Source organism: Mustelus asterias, chromosome 5 (genome assembly GCF_964213995.1).
Source record: "Mustelus asterias chromosome 5, sMusAst1.hap1.1, whole genome shotgun sequence".
NCBI classification, from domain to species: Eukaryota; Metazoa; Chordata; class Chondrichthyes; order Carcharhiniformes; family Triakidae; genus Mustelus; species Mustelus asterias.
The window spans coordinates 42,589,665-42,611,157 of NC_135805.1; the positions used below are offsets into that span (position 1 = coordinate 42,589,665).

Sequence of the window (21,493 nt, forward strand, 5' to 3'; positions counted from 1 at the left end):
ACAGACCATGGATAGAGTCAGAGATTTACAGCATGGAAACAGGCTCTTCGGCCCAACTTGGCCATGCCATCCCTTTTCTGTGACCACTAAGCTAGTTCCAGTTGCCCACGTTTGGCCCATATCCCTCTATCCCCATCTTAACCCATGTAACTGTGTAAATGCTTTTAAAAAGACAAAACTGTACCTACCTCTACCAGCTTGTTCCAGACACTCACCACCCTGTATGTGAAAACTTGCCCCTCTAGACCCTTTTGTATCTCTCCCCTCTCACCTTAAACCTATGCCCTCTAGTTTTAGACTCCTCTACCTTTGGGAAAAGATATTGACTATCTAGCTGATCTATGCCCCTCATTATTTATAGACCTCTATAAGATCGCTCCTAAGCCTCCTATGCTCCAGAGAAAACAAGTCCAAGTCTATCCAGCCTTTCTTTATAACTCAAACAATCGAGTCATTGGGGTGACTGTAATTGATACATGAAATTAGATATATTGGTCTCCTTTTATTAATAGTGGTACAAGTGGTTTGACATGGGGAAGGCAAGCAAGGCTGTATCTACAGTGAAAGCTCTGATCAGATGTGCCTCCTTCATCGGTGGTGAGTTTACATATTACAGGTTGTGTTTTCAATAGCGTCCTCACAAGACCCTCAATACCAGCACCAGGCCAGGCCACCTTCTTGTCTAGCTTGTTCTACATCTTTCCTCTCTATTTCTTCTTCCAAGGCTTGCTTCTCCCCTTCTTTTGATGAGCTGTGCCCCTCCAAGGTTTCACCTTCTTCAAGGCTCACACCTCCCTGGAGGGCCATATTGTGGAGAGCACAGCAGAATGCTAGAAGTGACATTCTTGCAGGAGTATACTGTAGGCAGCCACCCGACTGGTCCAGGCACCAAAACCGTATCCATCAAAGCCCAATGGCTCACTCAATGATTGTAAAAGTGAGAATCAGCTTCAGTTTTCTTTGCATCTCTCTCTCCTGAAAGGACATGTAGCCATCACTCCAAATGATGTCCCCTGGGTTCATGGAGCTTGGGTTGGACAGAAGAGCAGCTAGAGGATGAAGATGTCATGGCAACTGCCAGAAAACAAGCACATACACGGAGGAATCTGAGGTTTTGTTGGTTTTTAGTCCCTTAAGTTTCTCCAATACTTTTTTTCTGCTAATTACCTTGAGTTATTCGCTCGTTAGCCCCTTATTTACCCTCTATTTCTGGTACATAATGTGAATCATCTGCTGTGAAGACAGAGACAAAATACTTATTCAATGCAAGAACAGTTTCTTCCCTGCCGCTGTCAGACTTTTGAATGGACTTACCTTGCATTAAGTTGATCTTTCTCTACACCCTAGCTATGACTGTAACACTACATTCTACACTCTCTTGTTTCCTTCTCTATGAACGGTATGTTTTGTCTGTATAGCGCGCAAGAAACAATACTTTTCACTGTATACTAATACATGTGACAATAATAAATCAAATCAAAACCAAATCCTCAACTCCCATAATAATTTCTCCCATCTTTGCCTCTAAGGTAGTGTTTCCTAACCAGTGTGCGTGCCGTGGAAAAAAAAGATACAAAATGTGTTAAATTTGGCTTCAGTATTCCTGGGTTAAGGAAGTGAATAAAACTGTTAGTTAAGGTTCTCACTCTTAGTCACTATTCAGCAAATGTTGTACATAGGCGTTTGAGGGGGCAAGATAAGGCTTAGCAGTGCTGACATTCACAATCAAGATTCAACCATGAATATCGTCCACTTGGGTATGATGTCAGAGAATGAGTGGTAACTATGGGACTGTACCCTAGCAATGCAACAATGCTTTTAGGAGAGGAGGTGGTGATGGTAGCTGGAAGAAAACAGCAGCAGCAATAGAGAAAAAGGAAAGAGATTGCCTTTTATTTATGTGCAACTTTGTATGGTGAGGTGTGATTAAACTCATCATGATCAAGGAATGAACAAAATCACACAAACAATTTGAAAAGCCAGTCAATACTGAAACATATTATAATCTTAACTTGAATGAAGCAAGTTTGACTCATCTTCTAAATCACCTTATTTAAGAATGTATGGTTACTTCGTTTGTTTACTTCAAATTAATGAATAATTCAATCTTTCAAAATTAGGAATAGGTTTCATATATTTATTTGAAGTGCAAATTTAAGGGAATGAAGAACAGGGGATTGCTAATAACACTCACTTTAACAAATGAAATAGCTCTCAAAATATACTGTTGGAGATAAACAAATTTACAGAATAAGCAAGTGGAGACTAAGCAAAGGTGGTAATTGGGTCAAAAATCAATATCACGTAAGAATAGTTTATTCTTCAAAGCCTACAAGGAAAAGGAGTTTATTACAAAACAAATAAAAGTGGAGTCTGGAGTGCTAGATTTAGCCTCAGAATTCCTGGGTTAGGGAAGCGAATCAGTCAGCCAAGGTTCTCCCTCTAAGGGTGAAATTTTAAGCTGACGGGTTTTACAGTCCTGCCAAAGTCAATGGAGTTTTGAACGGCTCACCACATTAAACAGACCAGTTCCTGCCACAATGTGTGTGTAAAATTCCTCCCCTAATCACTATTCAGCAGCAGATGCTTAAAGCATGCCAAGTGGCTGAAATGGAACAGAAATTGAAAATTGATCTTTTACTAACAATTATCCCTCTCAGTAATTGATAAGAAAGCAACGTTTTGAAAAGGCAGGAGAGTGAAACGCACCATAAGCTGCCCCAATTATTTAGCCAGAAATGCAAGAGAAGTGAGAAGGTACAAGAGAAAAAAAATCTAAGTGAATTTGTAGTACAAGGAGGGCTAGCGGGGTTATCCTACCTACAACTTATACTCTAAAAAGTAGTTTAATAACCCAAGCAACTACATAAAAAAGGTTTAAACAGGATGGCAGTGCAGGTGGTATGTAATAATTGCAGTACTGGGAGTTTGTGGAAAGCACTGCAATCCAAGTCAACCACACATACAGCAAGTCTATACCTTGAAAAACTTTAGCTTAGAGTTGTTGAGCTGGAATTGGGAGGCCTTAGGGAGGGGGAGGGTCACCTGCATGCTTGATCCAGGAGGCAAGGTTGTAGTGCAGATCTGGTTATTGATCAAGGACAGAAAAGTGTGATTGAGAGTTCTGAAGTTTTGAAAGACACTATATGAATGTAAGGCTGTCTTTATTTGCATTTCCTCACATCTAATCAAGATGTACTGCTTCTCATGGTGTGGAACCCAAAACTACTCAGTTTTCCAACTGTGGTTTTACTAACATTTGACGCAACTTGACTTTTCTATTTCTCGTCATAATATTTAGCATTCCTTTAACTTCTTCATCCTGTTTTTAAGGTCTTGTAAACTTTCCCCTTGCACTTACACATATTCCAGATTTTTCCTCAAAAGTATAATTATGTTTTTAAAACCAAAATGTACCATTACTCATTTATTGGCACTGGGAAACATCTGCCATCAATGATCATTTTTTTTTGCACACTCCTTATCAAAGATCCTTAAAAAGTTCCTTTTGGTTTATAGCATTATTTTGTGCCTCCTATTTCAGTAATATCTGAAAATTTAAACACCATATCCTCTCGCCCCATATCCAACTGACTGATAGGAACAGTGAACAGAATTTTTCCCAGCAGCGAACCCTGTTCGATGCTACTAACCACTTCTGGAACTGCATAAGCCTGAGCTGTCCCCAATTTAGCAGGGAATTGGAACGGTCAAGAGCAGTCTGCTTGCCTTCACCCTAATTGAGACCCTTATGTGACCAATTAATGGCTACTTAAAGGGGTTACTTCACACTCGGCTTCAAGTTTGAGGCTGACAGGAGGAGTTCAGAGACCGGAGGGAAAAGGGCTGGTGAGTGGTTGCATGCCTGGTGGATCATCTCACTTGGGTCTCAGGCGGGGCTCCTCCATTACTGTCACTAAGGATGCACCCTTCCCACCTGCCTTTCAAAATTTTGTGCCAAATCTAACTTCCACAACATTTTAAGCTGTAGTTACTGGAAAAGCCCATTTGTTGTTGAATGAACTTGATTTGATTTGTCACACGTATTGGAATACAGTGAAAAGTATTGTTTCTTGTGTGCTGTATAGACAAAACATACTGTTCACAGAATACATAGGAGAGACGGAAAGGATAGGGTGCAGAATATAGTGCTGCAGTTACACAGTGCAAAGAGAAATATCAGCTTAATATGATAGGATTTTGTGTGGAAGCTTATGGTCTAAAGCACAGCTGGATAGTGTTTATCCTACTCTCCTCTGAAGCAGAGGATGATCGAGTGGTATAACTGGTGGGAGTTTACTGCTCAATTCATGATCTCCTACAAATTATCTAGACATTTTTAGATAAAAGCACATTCCACTGCTTAGGAAGCAAGGGCTTGCTTATGAAGGTAGTCTCAGATATAAAGCATACAAAACTGTTTTAAGTAAAACTCTAAAAATATACATAGTTATATCGAATAGCTTCAAGTCTTAGATATTTGCATTTATCCCTGCTTGTTATGGTATCCTCAGTGTTACCTCAGAGATTCATTAGTGGCATTCTCAATGGTCTTATCGGTGGCTAGGTGGAGTTAATGATCTAAGGCAAGCCCTAAAAAACACATTTCAAAGCACGTATTATTCATGGAAGCCAGAGGAGATTATGAACATGCCATCAGTTCAGGAGCCCAGGGCTCACCGTACTCATCCCTAAACAAAGGAGAAAATCTATGCAAGGCTCCATCTCCAAACAGAAGCAGTCATTATTTCCATTGCTCTTAACCAAACGGGCTTGCAGTGCAGCCTGCCAAAATTGTTTCTCCATGTTTTTCAAGCAGTGCTCCCAAAAATGTACCTAATTGGAGATTCAACTCTATCAGGCTGATCCATCTGCTCCTCGTATACCATGGATACATCCATTGAAAGGTAGGGATGGCATTTGTTAGATGAGACAAATGCATTCAGTCCTTTTAACAGGCAGAATGGTATAACGACAAAAAGAATGGTTCAATGATAATACAGATTAGTGTAAATATGGACAGACACCAAAACAATTGTAATCGGAAAAAGCTACCTTAGAGTTCAGGTAACTGAAACAAAACAGACTAACTGATCATTTAGTTTTCAATTCAAAGGGACAAGAAGATTTACAAAAACAAACATCCCTTTTGCTACTGTAAATGACCTCAGCTAACAATTTCCGATTTGTCACCAGAACTTGGAGACATGCCAGAAGATGTAGCCTCAGACCTTGAGCATTTTGGAAGCATAAAGCGTGCCTCCCTTCTCTCAACAACAAGTTTAATTTATATCATACCTTCAATGCAACAAAATGGCCCAAGGTGCTTCACAGGAGTATCACGGGAAAAGATTTATTACCGATCCATAAAAGGAAATATTAGGCCAGATGATCAACAGTTTAGTTGAACAGATAGGTTTTAAGGAGCATATTAAAGGAGGATAGAGAGGTGGAGATAGATATAGGGACTGAACTCAGCCTTAGTGCCGAGGCAGCTAAAGGCTTGACTACAAGCAGTGGAGTACTCAAAAGGGCAGAAACTGCCAAAGTCCAGAGATCCTGCAGGGGTGGGGCAGGGGGAGTTTTGTAAAGCTAAGGGAGATTGCAGAGAAAATAAGGGGCAAGACCAGGGAGGGATTTAAAAACAAAGATGAGAATTTTAAAATTGAGGCGTTGCTCGATTGGGAATCCCCACCCGACCTAAAAAAAAATGGCTGCACCTACCCTGGCATTTCCCCCCCTCCAGTATCCGGCTTGATCTCTATCGCAGCAGCTATCCAGCCACTTTCCTGGGTTGTCAGCCACTCCCAGTGTTATAAATGCAAAACTATAAAGCAAAACACCAACACTTGCACATGCATGCTGTGAATTTTGCAACATGGTTGTGCAAGCAGATTTTATTTTAATCATTATTTGTATCTTTAGAATAGCAGCATAAGTGACAGCTCAGATAAATGGCTGGTGCAGAGCAACGGTCTCCTGTAAAAGATGAATAAATGTAACTTTTATGATGGGGCAATTTATTTAGAAAAAAGAAACATGTTAGCAATGTTCTTAGATGGTGACATGTCTCTTCCTCTGACTAATTTGTAACAAAACAAAAGTCTGTTGTTGGATGCAATTTTATATTATTTGCATTGCTATATACTGTATAACAAGCAAACTGAAATACTGATACATCCACACTATCAGAAACCAAGCAAGTTGGTTATTTTATGACATTTTTCTTTTTTTTTAAGTGGAAGAAATTCCATTGTTGACAAGGGAGACAAAAATACAAGCAAATCCCTCTTAAATTTTGCAGTATAAAGTTCAAGGGTTAAACTTGTGCCTAGCCATCAACCATATAAATTATTTTTAGATGTGAATGTTTTTGTCTAATGAAAATAATGATTTAGGCAAAAGATCACAAACAGTATTGTGCTCATTGTCATTGTAACTAAACAGCAAGACTATGAGCATGCAGGTATTATGTAGGTTACACATCAAATACCTGTAAAACAATAAAAAGGGAAAAAACCAACCAGGAGTGCAAAATCCACAGACTGCATTCAGATCATTGCATTTTCACATCAAATTATTTGTTTTCTTTAAAATGTTGTATGAAACTAACAAGGGGACATAAGAAGCCCAATATCACAATGAGATCAGAAGCAGAGGGGTCAAATGACATCCCTGTAAAGCACCTGAAAGTGTTTTGTTGTGTTGAAGGCACTATATCAAATGCAATTTGTTGCCCTGCCCGCCAGTCTTCTTCCCTTAAACCAAGGGTTCTCAACCTTTTTGCCTCTAAGGTTCCTCCATCCACAGATCCCCTATAAAACATGACAATATCCTCCCCCCGCCACTGCACCCCCCCCATCCCCGCAGTATTTTCCTTCCTTGTATGTACCTGTTTGTATGGGAGTCTTAAAAGCACAATAATTGCTCTCCTTCCCCAATAAAGGAACTTCAGAGGAGCTGTACCGTTATAAAATGATTAAACGAAGATACTCGTGAATCTCAAACATTAGGAGTGAATCACTCATGCTGGTTTAAACATGTGATTTACTGTAGATGCCACTGATGATTAAACACCCCATGAGTCTTGCAAAGAATCGCAATCTGTCTCACTCCAATGATAAACCTGACACCTACCATTGTCCTGAAATGTTTCTAATTACTTGTTCCCTCCCACGAGTGTGGATCAAAGCTCCAGATACTGGTCGCAAGCTTAAACCTGCCTTCACTTCACGAGCCTTACTGTTCCTCCTAAGGCTGTTGTCTAGTTATAGCTAACATGCTACCACACATGGTGTCTACATGCCACAAATAAACTGAAATATCAGCCGTGCTACAATCCTTGTGTATATCACTTCATATGGGCAGTCAGATAAAGGAGATGGTGGCCAAATGTAAGCAAAACAAAACCCATCAGGTGAACAGGTAGACTTTACTAGTGTGTTGGATGGTGAAAGTGGCAGCATAGAAGTGTGGTCAGGCACAAAAGTTCCATCAACTCCAATGCCTCAGTGTCTTTCGTGTGTTTGTGGTCAGAACTGGTCACAGTACTCAAGGTATGGTCTGATCTGAATAATATGTAGTTTGACTATGATTTACTTTGCTTTGTCTTCTACTGTTTGAGCTACAAAGTTAAAGAGATGACTAGAGGTTGTATGCACTAAGGACCAGTGATCTGAATGGAGCAGAGTGGAATTAACATTAGAGTAAGCAAGACTTGACAAAGAATGGAAATGATCACCGATAAATAGAAACTGAGTACATGAGGGGACAGACTCTGGGAAATCTTAGTTAATATAGATACAGTAAAAGGATGAGACATTAGGTACAGCACAAAGTAATGAAGCAGGTAACTGGATAGCCTTGAAAATGACATTGCCAAAAGACCATGGAACTGCCTAGAACCAGACACTATCTAAGGCTTTAGAGATGTCAAAGGCAATGAAAGATGATTTATGAAAATATTCAAGACCAAACTCGAGAGCTAATTACTGTTGATCCTATTACCATAAGCGAAATAGTCATGCTAAAAACAATACTGAAATATGGATTATAGATTCACAGAATCCCTACGGTGCAGAAGGAGACCATTCGGCCCATTGAGGCTTCACTGACAACAATCGCATCCATGCCCTATCCCTGTAACCCCACGTATTTACCCTGCTAATCCCCCTGACTAAGGGGCAATTTAGCATGGCCCATCAACCTAATCCACACATCTTTGGAGTGTGGTAGGAAACTGGTGCGCCCAGAGGAAACACATGCAGACATGGGGAGAATGGGCAAACTCCACAGTCACCTGAGGCTGAAATTGAACCTGGGTCCCTGGCACTATGAGGCAGCAGTGCTAACCATCATGCCAGAACTTTTTTTTAAAAATGACAATTTGAAGGCCATTTTTGTACATTCCATAAACTTTAGCAAGTATAGATCAAAATACAAGTTGTTTTCAGTCATATTTTAAGAATAGATAGTTTGAAAGGCAGATTGGGTTACCCTATCTTGGGAATAGGGAAGTCATTAACAAATTTCTAAAAAGGAAAGACAGCGTGAACTGAAAGAGTGAAGAAAGGGCATAAGACAGGGATGAATTTAAATGCACCTATTTTAAGGATGATGGTTGATCAAAAGAGGTGATACAAACAATCCAACTTAACATTGGCTGCAATAGTACAATAGAACTAAGCAATGCAGGGGGTTCTTTACAAATACTACCACAATTAGAGTTAAGAACAGTTAGCCAAAAACATAAATTTTCTCTTTGGAAGCTAGCAACTGCACCATCAACGCAAAGGAGGAATGGAAAGGAAGATTCACATAAGTTACCAGACAACTTGGGAAGGGAACAAGTTGAACAACTGTTGGAAAGTCAGAAAGCCAGGAATACTTGCTTATTGTGAATGAAGACAACTATTAGAACATTAAGATGGAGTTGCACAGTGAATACTATGAAATCATTATTAAAACTTTAGATGAAAGAACAGAAAACAGGACACTGACTGAATGCTGATCTCCAGGTAAACATTTTCTCTGTCCATTAATGCTGTGGTTATAGCATCAATAAAATAACATTTATACTCTTACTTTCTTTCAGCCTTTGAGCTTTTAACTCCAACTTCTGCTGTTCATGCTCTCGTTTGAGCATTTCTTCACAAGCTTTCTCATGTTCTTGTAGTTCCTTGTCCCGTCTTGGACGATCTGTCCATTCCAGAGTCTCATTGTCATGGTGCTCTTGTACCTGTAAGAAATTAGAACAAGCATTATTTATAGCATTAAAAATCCAGTAAATGGCACAATGCATTCATGGTCCAGACTTAACACTGAGTTCAACAATTTTAAATTATAATTTCTTCCCTTGTTTTGTTTTTTCTTTGCAGATTTTGGTTTTCCTCTCATTTATTCCTTGTTTTTGATGATAATCGTGTCTCCTTCTACCATTCATATCCCCCTCTGGTCTCATTTTTAATTATCTCAAAATCTAAATATACCAATTTATCCTTTCTATATTGTTTATAATCTTACATATCACTATAACATTATCTCAACAATAATGAAACTTAGTTTATTTATTTACAGATTACAAACATAGACCTCCTAACTCAACAACCAGTTTGCGTCTATTTATACGGGCAATAATGAATCCAAAGTGATTGCCCACAACCTGCATACAATTAAACACAATTAATATTTAATTAACAAATGAGTTACTGGATGTCTGAGTCAGTGGTTCACATGCTTTACCCCAAATTTCCTTTGGCATTCTGAGTTAAATGGAATCAGCTCCAGCTGCACTATTAACGTTTGAATACTTTTTTAGTCAAGACGACTTTAGTATTAACCTCTATTGTAAAGACAAAATGGTGCCTACTAGTCCGAACATATTTAGATACATAACATTTCACAGGCATTGACAACAAGACAGTGAATCACATCCGACTGCGAAGAACAATACTGCTGCTGGAATTGTTTCTTTGCCGAAACTAAACAGCAATCTCCAAACCCTCTATAATTCAAGCTACATGCAGATTTAAAGCTAGTTTTTATTTTCTTTATTCAAATGATTACAATTACTGGATGCACTGATAATACAAAATTTAGCTTTCTACCAATTCCAAAATTCTGGCACTTATTTAGGCTAATTTGAAACAGAAATAGCACAATAATGATTAGATGCAGAAGTAATCTAGTTCTATTCTGGGGAAAATGTCAGCGAGAAAAGAGGCAGTGTTTCCTTAGCAATGCGACATAATTTATTTATGACAGGACTGGGTGGTATTTTTCCTGTGCAGGGAATTTTATAATATTACAACAAAAAAGTCGAGACAGTAAAAGCTTGTGTGCTGTATTGTTGTGAACTACAGACAGACACAACAGAAACAGGTAAATGAGCTGAAGTATTAAAGAAGACGTCCATGAAATAAGGCAAGAAAAGGTTATGATTTTGAAAATGACGAAATACAATTCTGGTCCTGAATGGCAATTCACATTATTTTTATACTGTTATTTGGTTTTTAATTCCTGACCAAAATCTAATTGGAGCTTCAGATGGGTTATGGTGGAAAGAAAAAAAAATACATTTTTAAAAAAATCCAACAAGGGCAGTCTCATTCAGAGGTGTAGCAGAATCATCTCAATTTCAACAGAGAAATTCAGTTTTTCTTCTTGGCAGGGATCTCTATCTCTCATCATCCAGTGAGGGTACAAAATGAAAAAATGAGAAGTATGAGAAAGATTTGATTTTGGGCTACATTGCTGCATAGCTAGAACCGAACAAAGGCTAAAGGGATGAGGAATGATGGGGAAGGTATCTGTGTGGCATTGCACGCAGATTTGCATTGATTCACTGGGGCAGGTAGAATTAATGAAAAAAGTTAACAGTAATAATTTTTCAAGATGAAGGATGCCATGCATATCCAAAAAACACAGATTGCGTTTGCTATAGTTTGAACAAATTGATTGCAATCTAATGAATTGAAAATGGCAAATCTGACTCTACTTCAACTGTACAATTTGGCTAAAAATAAAAATGTACCAAATCAGAGCTGAGTAGGTTGGGAATGTAATAAGCAAAAGTTTAAAAAGTAGCAGGAAAATCACTATTGAGAATTATGCTGATAAAAAAAACCAATGTTGAAATACTACTCAGGAAAATGTCACACAAAGAAAGGGAACCAATAAGTTTGTCCACAGTACTATCTGGAAATGTTTTGATCCACAATTTTTCCCCCTAAACAACCAATGACAAACGTTAACACCAGGACTATAACTTGGTTAAAAACATGAACTTGCATTTATGTAACACCTTTAATATGACAAAACATCAAATATGATTAAACACTATAAGCCATAACTTCCTACTTTCAACAATGTTGACCTGACCAATTTGCAGGGACTGCAATTACTGCTGAGCTGAGGGCTGGGTTGGATTGGATTGGTTTGGTTTGGGCCAAATTTCTGGTGGATATGCCCACTACCAGTTTCATTAGGCTAGGTTTCATTAGGCTGCAGGTTAAAGATAAATTGTAGATAAAGATAAACTCAAAAGTCTTTTATTTAATTCATCACTCTCAGCAAAAATATATCCCAATAAGGAGAAAAGATACTAAGAGAGGGGTAAACCAGCCATGACTAACCAAGGAAGTTAAGGAAAGTATTAAGTTGAAAGAAAAAATATTAGGCGCCAAAAGTCAGTGAAAACTCTGAAGATGAAATAAGTTCTAAATCCAGTAAAGGAGGACCGAAACGATAATAAAGAGAGAGAAAATAAACTATGTGGGGAAACTAGCTAGGAATATAAAAACTGACAATTAACAGCTTCTTTAAACACATCAAAAAGAGAGAGGTCAAAGTGCATGGTTAGTAAGTTTGCAGATGACACCAAGATTGGTGGCACAGTGGACAGTGAAGAAGGTTATCTCCGATTGCAATGGGATCTTGATCAATTGGGCCAGTGGACTGACGAATGGCAGATGGAGTTTAATTTAGATAAATGCAAGGTGATGCATTTTGGTGGATCGAACCAGGGCAGGACTTACTCAGTTAATGGTAGGGCGGTGGGGAGAGTTACAGAACAAAGAGATCTAGGGGTACATGTACATAGCTCCTTGAAAGTGGAGTCACAGGTGGACAGAGTGGTGAAGAAGGCATTCGGCATGCTTGGTTTCATTGGCCAGAACATTGAATACAGGAGTTGAGACATCTTGTTGAAGTTGTACAAGACATTGGTAAGGCCATACTTGGAATACTATGTACAGTTCTGGTCACCCTATTATAGAAAGGATATTATTAAACTAGAAAGAGTACCGAAAAGATTTACTAGGATGCTACCGGGACTTGATGGTTTGAGTTATATGGGGAGGCTGGATAGACTGGGACTTTTTTCTCTGGAGCGTAGAAGGCTGAGGGGTGATCTTATAGAGGTCTATAAAATAATGAGGGGCATTGATCAGCTAGATAATCAATATCTTTTCCCAAAGGTAGAGGAGTCTAAAACTAGAGGACATAGGTTTAAGGTGAGAGGGGAGAGATATGAAAGGGCCCAGAGGGGAAACTTTTTCACACAGAGGGTGGCGAGTGTCTGGAACAAGCTGCCAGAGGTAGTAGTAGAGGCGGGTACAATTTTGTCTTTTTAAAAAACATTTAGACAGTTACATGGGTAAGATGGGTATAGAGGGATATGGGCCAAATGCAGGCAATTGGGACTTGCTTCGGGGTTTAAAAAAGGGCAGCATGGACGAGTTGGGCCGAAGGGCCTATTTCCATGCTGTAAAACTTTTAACTCTATAAACAAAAGGTTTCTTAGAAAATGAATCTGGGGACTTAGTTATGGGGAACAAGGAAAGGGCAGAAGAGTTAAACAGATATTTTGCATCAGTCTATGGTGGAATATATTTTGAACGTCCTATTAATACGAAAGAATATGGGGAGGAATTAATTAACATCACGAGAGAAGTAGTATTAGACAAACTAATGGGCTAACAGCAGATAAGTCCCCTGGACCTGATGGCTTGCATTTGAGGATCATAAAAGAAGTCGCTACAGAGATAGTGAATGCATTGCTTAGAATTTTCCAGAATCCTTGGATTCTGGAGAACTGGAAAGCTGTCAAATGTGACACCGTTATTTAAAAAGGGAGGGAGGAAAAAGCAGGTAACTATAGGCCGGTTGGCCTAACATTTCCGGTTGGAAAAATGTTGGAACTAAGGAAGTAGTAGCAGCACACTTGGAAAATCAGAATCTAATCCAGCAGAGCCAGCATGGCTTCATGAAACGGAAATCATGTCCGACTAATTTATTAGAGTTTTTTGAGGAAATCTCAACCAGAGTGGATAGAGGGGAACCAGTAGATGTGTTGTTTTTGGACTTCCAGAAGGTATTCGACAAAGTACCTCAAAAAAAGGTTAAGTCATAAGATAACAGCCCAGGGTGTTGGAGGTAGTATATTAGCATGGATAGAGAATTAGCTAATGGGCAGGAAACAGCAAGTGGGGATAAAGGCTTTTTTTTCAGGTTGGCAAGAGCTAGGACTGCAACTGTTTACAATATATCAATGACTTGAAGAAAGGAAGCAAATATATTGTAGCCAAATTTGCAGGTGACACAAAAATAGGTGGAAAGTCAAGTTGTGAGAGGGATACAAACAGTTTACAAAGAGATATAGTTAGGTTAAGCATGTAGGCAAAATGTTGGCAAATGGAGTAGAATGTGGGAAAGTCTTGCTGCAATTGTACAAGGTACTGGTGAGACCACATCTGAAGTACTGTGAGCAGTTTTGGTCACCTTATTTAAGGAAAGATATTACTTCATTGGCAGCAGCTCAGAGAAGGTTCATTAGAATGTCCCCAGTATGGAGGAATGAGGAAAGATTAAACTGGTTGGGACTCTACTCATTTGAATTTCGAAGAATGACAGATGATCTCATTGAAGCATATAGGATTCTTAAGGGGCTTGACAGGGTAAATGCTGAGAAGATGTTTCCCCTCATGGGAGCGTCTAAGACCAGAGGGCATAGTCTCAGAACGAAAGGGCACCAATTCAAGACTGAGATGAGCAGGAATTTCTTCTCGCAGAGGGTTAAGTGTCTTTGGAACTCCTTGCCACAGAAGAAAAATTAAAAGCAACTGTTAAGTTACCTGGATGTGCTTTTCTTGCAATTCTTGCTATCTTTTGTGTATATTTAAAGCAGGACAATTTTCAATTGAGATACCCTTAAATGTACTAAACTGTTTGCATTGTAGCCATGCTGATAAGAGCACAGTTATGTTGCTCAGACCATAGCATTTACGTAGATGATGTAAGATTATCAAATAGCAATTTGTGTAGCAAATTGGAAGGTCAAGCACATCAGGATGAAGAGGAAAAGAGTTACGAGGGTAGATCAAACTAACAGGAATATCTCTCAGTTGATTGCAGGATCTGGCGAATAGCAATGTCGCATTTTGAGAATAATGGCACCGACCTGAAGTGGCAAGCGCTGAAAAATGGATAGCAACTTGTCCAATGCACAGGAGTCTCAACTCTCATGGCTACCTTAACATTTGGCACAATCATTGGAACTGAAAACACACTACACAGTAAGGTCCAAAGGAAACAAGCAAATCTGATGCTCATAACTAGAAACTTGGCTGAGATTCTCCCAAACAAATTCTAAGTGCCAAATTTGCGTTAAAACTGGACTAACTCCCGCTGGTTTTTTTAGCGGGATTTTCAAAATGAATCTCCCACACTCTTGAGCACTGCAGAGTGCCTCAGTGTGAATCACGATAAAAATCCAGGGGCAGGGCCTATTCCCGCAGGGGAGGCCTGAAGCCTAGCACTGAGCAGGCCGCTGTGCATGCGCTGGTCTGTCAGCGCCAAGATCGGTGCTTGCGGAGTAGCCCCGGACTGTCGGTCTCCCAATCGCTGGCCAGCCCTGCGACCCAGCAACGCTGCCCCTCTGACCCCCCCCAATCGTTAGCCTCCCAGATGTTTCTGGGCTGCCCCCCTCCCCACCCTACCACACAGTTAACTCAACATTACAACAATTATACAACTCTTCAAGACTTCTCCCTGCCTGGTTGATGTTGAAGCTCTGTAACAACAAAGATAAAAAAATAAATATTTTAGTTAAGAACTTCTATCTCACTGAGGTGGTTTCAGCCCAATCCACACCCAACAACCTGCTCTGAAAACTCTGTCCACATTTTGGCAGCTGTGACAAATACCACCACAACATTCTAAATCTCACAACATTCCAACTCACACAACATCCTACAATATTCTTTAAAAATAAAGTCAATTGACTTAATCTCCCAGTGTTAGATCCTTTAAAAAAATCCAGGTTCCGGATGCAGGTCCACACCTTTGCCAAAATCTAATCAGTTCTTCCTTCGACCACAACCTTCCTTAAAATTTATCCATTCGTTTTTGAGATCTATTGTTTACAAATAAAACATTACCTTTGTCCACCTTCAGTGACGAAAGTAAAAATATAGAAAATTAGAGCTTCTGGTAGTTAATTGTTTGTCCATTGGATGTTTGGTTGCATTTAGGTGGGAGGCAAAAAATTGAGAACTCATGTGTGCTCATAGATATAGGATTAAAATGAAAGAAATGTTGATGGTTAGAGACAATCATCAATAGGCAATGAGGTCATTGGAACATAGGAATTAGGAGCGAGAGTAGGCAATTCAGCCCTTCGAACCCGCTCCACCATTCTATATAGAACATAGAAAAGCTACAGCACAAACAGGCCCTTCGGCCCACAAGTTGCGCCAAACATGTCCCTACCTACTAGGCTTACCTATAACCCTCTATCTTACTAACTTCCATGAACTTATCCAGAAGTCTCTTAAAAGACCCTATCGAATCCGCCTCCACCACCACTAGCGGCAGCCGATTCCACGCACCCACCACCCTCTGAGTGAAAAACTTACCCCTAACATCTCCTCTGTACCTACTCCCCAGCACCCTAAACCTGTGACCTCTGGTGGCAACCATTTCAGTCCTGGGTAAAAGCCTCTGAGAATCCACTCTATCAATACCTCTCAACATATTATACACCTCCATCAGGTCACCTCTCATCCTTCGCCTCTCCAAGGAGAAAAGACCTAGTTCTCTCAACCTATCCTCATAAGGCATGCCACCTAATCCAGGCAACATCCTTGTAAATCTCCTCTGCACCCTTTCTATGGCTTCCACATCCTTTCTATAATGAGGCGACCAGAACTGGGCACAGTACTCCAGGTGGGGTCTGACCAGGGTCCTATACAGCTGCAGCATTATCTCCTGATTTCTAAACTCAATTCCTCTATTGGTGAAGGCCAGTATTCCATACGCCTTCTTAACCACAGCCTCCACCTGCGACGCTGCTTTGAGTGTCCTATGAACCCTTCTGATCTTCCACACTGCCAAGCATCTTACCCTTAATATTATATTCTTTCATCCTATTCGACCTGCCAAAATGAACCACCACACACTTATCTGGGTTGAAGTCCATCTGCCACTTCTCCGCCCAGTCTTGCATCTTATCTATGTCTCGTTGCAACTGCTGACATCCCTCTACACTATCCACAACACCACCAACCTTTGTGTCATCAGCAAACTTGCCAACACATCCTTCCACTTCCTCATCCAGGTCATTTATAAAAACCACAAAGAGCAAGGGTCCCAGAACAGATCCCTGGGGCACTCCACTGGTGACTGACCTCCATGCTGAAAAAGACCCATCTACAACCATTCTTTGTCTTCTGTGGGCAAGCCAGTTCAGAATCCACAAGGCAATGTCCCCTTGTATCCCATGCCCCTTCACTTTCTCAATAAGCCTTGCATGGGGCACCTTATCAAACGTCTTGCTGAAATCCATATAAACTACATCTACCGCTCTTCCCTCTGCTATTTCTACTGGTTCTTCTGTACTATAGGGATTCTATGATTCTGTCTTGAACCTCTCCCATTTTACTCTACAACTATAACCTCTTGTCCTAGTTACATCTTCAAAAAATTCAATTAGGCTCGTAAGGCATGATCTGCCTTGGACAAAGCCGTGCTGGCTATTTCTGATCATACTATTCCTTTCCAGATGTTCATAAATCCTGCCTCTCAGGATCTTCTCCATCAACTTACCAACCACTGAGGTTAGACTCACTGGTCTATAATTTCCTGGGCTATCTCTTCTCCCTTTCTTGAATAACGGAACCACATCCGCAATCCTCCGGAACCTCTCCCGTCTCCATTGATGACGCAAATATCATCGCCAGAGGCTCAGCAATCTCTTCCCTCGCCTCCCACAGTAACCTGGGGTACATCCCATCCGGTCCCGGCGATTTATCTAACTTGATGCTTTTCAAAAGCTCCAACACATCCTCTTTCCTAATGTCCACATGCTCAATCGTCTCAGTCCACTGCAAGTCTGCACTGCAACTACCAAGATCCTTTTCCACTGTGAATACTGAAGTAAAGTATTAACACAGAACACAGAACAGTACAGCACAGAACAGGCCCTTCGGCCCACGATGTTGTGCCGAGCTTTATCTGAAACCAAGATCAAGCTATCCCACTCCCTATCATCCTGGTGTGCTCCATGTGCCTATCCAATAACTGCTTAAATGTTTCTAAAGTGTCTGACTCCACTATCACTGCAGGCAGTCCATTCCACACCCCAACCACTCTCTGCGTAAAGAACCTACCTCTGATATCCGTCCTGTATCTCCCACCACGAACCCTATAGTTATGCCCCCTTGTAATAGCTCCATCCACCCGAGGAAATAGTCTTTGAACGTTCACTCTATCTAGCCCCTTCATCATTTTATACACCTCTATTAAGTCTCCCCTCAGCCTCCTCCGCTCCAGAGAGAACAGCCCTAGCTCCCTCAACCTTTCCTCATATGACCTACCCTTCAAACCAGGCAGCATCCTGGTAAATCTCCTCTGCACTCTTTCCAGCGCTTCCACATCCTTCTTATAGTGAGGTGACCAGAACTGCACACAATATTCCAAATGTGGTCTCACCAAGGTCCTGTACAGTTGCAGCATAACCCCACGGCTCTTAAACTCCAACCCCCTGTTAATAAAAGCTAACACACTATAGGCCTTATTCACAGCTCTATCCACTTGACTGGCAACCTTTAGAGATCTGTGGATATGGACCCCAAGATCTCTCTGTTCCTCCACAGTCTTCAGAACCCTCCCTTTGACCCTGTAATCCACATTTAAATTTGTCCTACCAAAATGAATCACCTCACATTTATCAGGGTTAAACTCCATTTGCCATTTTTCAGCCCAGCTTTGCATCCTATCTATGTCTCTTTGCAGCCTACAACAGCCCTCCACCTCATCCACTACTCCACCAATCTTGGTGTCATCAGCAAATTTACTGATCCACCCTTCAGCCCCCTCCTCTAAGTCATTAATAAAAATCACAAAGAGCAGAGGACCAAGCACTGATCCCTGCGGCACACCGCTAGCAACCTGCCTCCAATCCGAAAATTTTCCATCCACCACCACCCTCTGTCTTCGGTCAGACAGCCAGTTACCTATCCAATCGGCCAACTTTCCCTCTATCCCACACCTTCTCACTTTCATCATAAGCCGACCATGGGGGACCTTATCAAACGCCTTACTAAAATCCATGTATATGACATCAACTGCCCTACCTTCATCAACACACTTAGTTACCTCCTCAAAAAATTCTATCAAATTTGTGAGGCACGACTTGCCCTTCACGAATCCGTGCTGACTATCTCGGATTAATCCGCATCTTTCTAAATGGTCGTAAATCCCATCCCTAAGGACCCTTTCCATCAATTTACCAACCACCGAAGTAAGACTAACCGGTCTATAATTACCAGGGTCATTTCTATTCCCTTTCTTAAACAGAGGAACAACATTCGCCATTCTCCAGTCCTCTGGCACCATCCCCGTGGACAGCGAGGACCCAAAGATCAACGCCAAAGGCTCTGCAATCTCATCCCTTGCCTCCCACAGAATCCTAGGATACATTTCATCAGGCCCAAGGGACTTATCGACCTTCAGTTTATTCAAAACTGCCAAGACATCCTCCCTCCGAACATCTATTTCCTCCAGCCTATTAGCCTGTAACACCTTCTCTTCCTCAAAAACATGGCCCCTCTCCTTGGTGAACACTGAAGAAAAGTATTCATTCATCACCTCGCCTATCTCTACTGACTCCATACACAAGTTCCCACTACTGTCCTTGACCGGCCCTAACCTCACCCTGGTCATTCTTTTATTCCTCACATAAGAGTAAAAAGCCTTGGGGTTTTCCTTGATCCGACCCGCCAAGGACTTCTCATGTCCCCTCCTAGCTCTCCTAAGCCCCTTTTTCAGCTCATTCCTTGCTAACTTGTAACCCTCAATCGAGCCATCTGAACCTTGTTTCCTCATCCCTACATAAGCTTCCCTCTTCCTTTTCACAAGACATTCCACCTCTTTTGTGAACCATGGTTCCCTCACTCGGCCATTTCCTCCCTGCCTGACAGGAACATACCTATCAAGGACATCCAGTATTTGTTCCTTGAAAAAGTTCCACTTTTCATTAGTTCCTTTCTCTGACAGTTTCTGTTCCCAACTTATGCCCCCTAATTCTTGCCTAATCGCATCATAATTACCCCTCCCCCAATTGTAAACCTTGCCCTGCCGTACGGCCCTATCCCTCTCCATTGCAATTACAAAAGACACCGAATTGTGGTCACTATCTCCAAATTGCTCTCCCACAACCAAATCTAACACTTGGCCCGGTTCATTTCCCAGTACCAAATCCAATGTGGCCTCACCTCTAGTCGGCCCATCCACATATTGTGTCAGGAAACCCTCCCGCACACACTGCACAAAAACTGCCCCATCCAAACTATTTGACCTACAAAGGTTCCAATCAATATTTGGAAAGTTAAAGTCCCCCATGACAACTACCCTGTGACCCCCACACATATCCATAATCTGCTTAGCAATTTCTTCCTCCACATCTCTATTACTATTTGGGGGCCTATAGTAAACTCCTAGCAACGTGACCGCTCCTTTCCTATTTCTAACTTCAGCCCATATTACCTCAGTGTGCAGATCCCCCACGAAGTGCCTTTCCGCAGCCGTTAAACTATCTTTGATTAACAATGCCACTCCTCCACCTCTTTTACCAGCTTCCCTACACTTAGTGAAACATCTATACCCCGGAACGTCCAACAACCATTCCTGTCCTTGTTCTACCCACGTCTCCGTAATGGCCACAACATCGTAGTCCCAAGTACCAATCCACGCCCCAAGTTCATCTACCTTGTTCCGGATGCTCCTTGCATTGAAGTAGACACACTTCAACCCACCTTCCTGTCTACCAGTACCCACCCTTGACCCTGATACCTTCCCCAATACCTCACCACCCTCACTGACTTCTGGACTACAACTCCCTTTCCCACTCCCCTGACAAATTAGTTTAAACCCCCCTGAAGAGCCGTAACAAATTTCCCTCCGAGGATATTGGTGCCCCTCTGGTTCAGGTGCACCCCGTCCTGTTTGTACAGGTCCCACCTTCCCCAGAACGTGTTCCAATTATCCACGTAAACTTGAAAAACTGCTGTTAAAGTAAAGGCCAAAAAAATACACACACTAGCTGACTAATTAAATAAATAAACAATTCAATTAAGCTCTCACCAGCACTGCTGCCTTCAATCACCCCTCTCAGCTTGCTCCAGTGGATCAATGAGGGGGAACCTCCCAGATAACTGACTTTTAAAGTTAAAATAAAAACCCTTCCCAGACTCCTTTGCTGCCCACTTCTAGTTTTCACTTTAAACTTGAAAAACTGCTGTTAAAGTAAAGGCCAAAAAAATACACACACTAGCTGACTAATTAAATAAATAAACAATTCAATTAATCTCTCACCAGCACTGCTGCCTTCAATCACCCCTCTCAGCTTGCTCCAGTGGATCAAATGAGTTCATTTGAGTACCTCTGCTATTTCTACCGGTTCTATACAGACTTGCCCACCGTCACATTTGATAGGTCCTACTCCTTCACATCTCATCTTCTTGCTCTTAACATACTTGTAGAATGCCTTGGGGTTTTCCTTTATCCTGTCTGCCAAGGCCTTCTCATGACCCCTTCTTGATCTTCTAATTTCCCTCTTGCGTTCCTTCCTACTAGTCGTATATTCTTCCAGATTTCTAACATTACCTAGCTCCCTGAACCTTTTGTAGGCTCTTCTTTTCTTCTTGACTAAATTCGTTACAGCTTTCGTGCACCATGGTTCCTGTAACCTACCATAACTCCCCTGTCTCATTGGAACGTTGCTCTGCAGAGCTCCAGACAAATTTTCCTTGAAAATTTGCCACATTTCTTCTATGCATTTCCCTGAGAAAACCTCCTTCCAATTTATGCCTCTAATTTCCTGCCTAATAGCCTCATAATTGCCCTTACTCCATATAAACACTTTCCTAGCTTGACTGATCCTATCTCTCTCCAATGCTAATGTAAAGGAGATAGAGTTATGATCACTATCCCCAAA

At 41.2% G+C, this 21,493-nt stretch overlaps 1 protein-coding gene across 3 annotated transcripts in view; it reads right to left on the bottom strand.

Moving 5' to 3' along the window:
• Window positions 1–21,493, bottom strand: part of lca5 (lebercilin LCA5) — an 84,097-nt gene that overhangs the window by 17,121 nt on the left and 45,483 nt on the right. For all 3 annotated transcript variants that reach the window (XM_078212441.1, XM_078212442.1, XM_078212443.1), the window contains one exon: window positions 9,085–9,238. In XM_078212441.1, coding sequence (XP_078068567.1) covers window positions 9,085–9,238 — 154 coding nt within the window. The remainder of the gene's footprint in view (window positions 1–9,084; window positions 9,239–21,493) is intronic.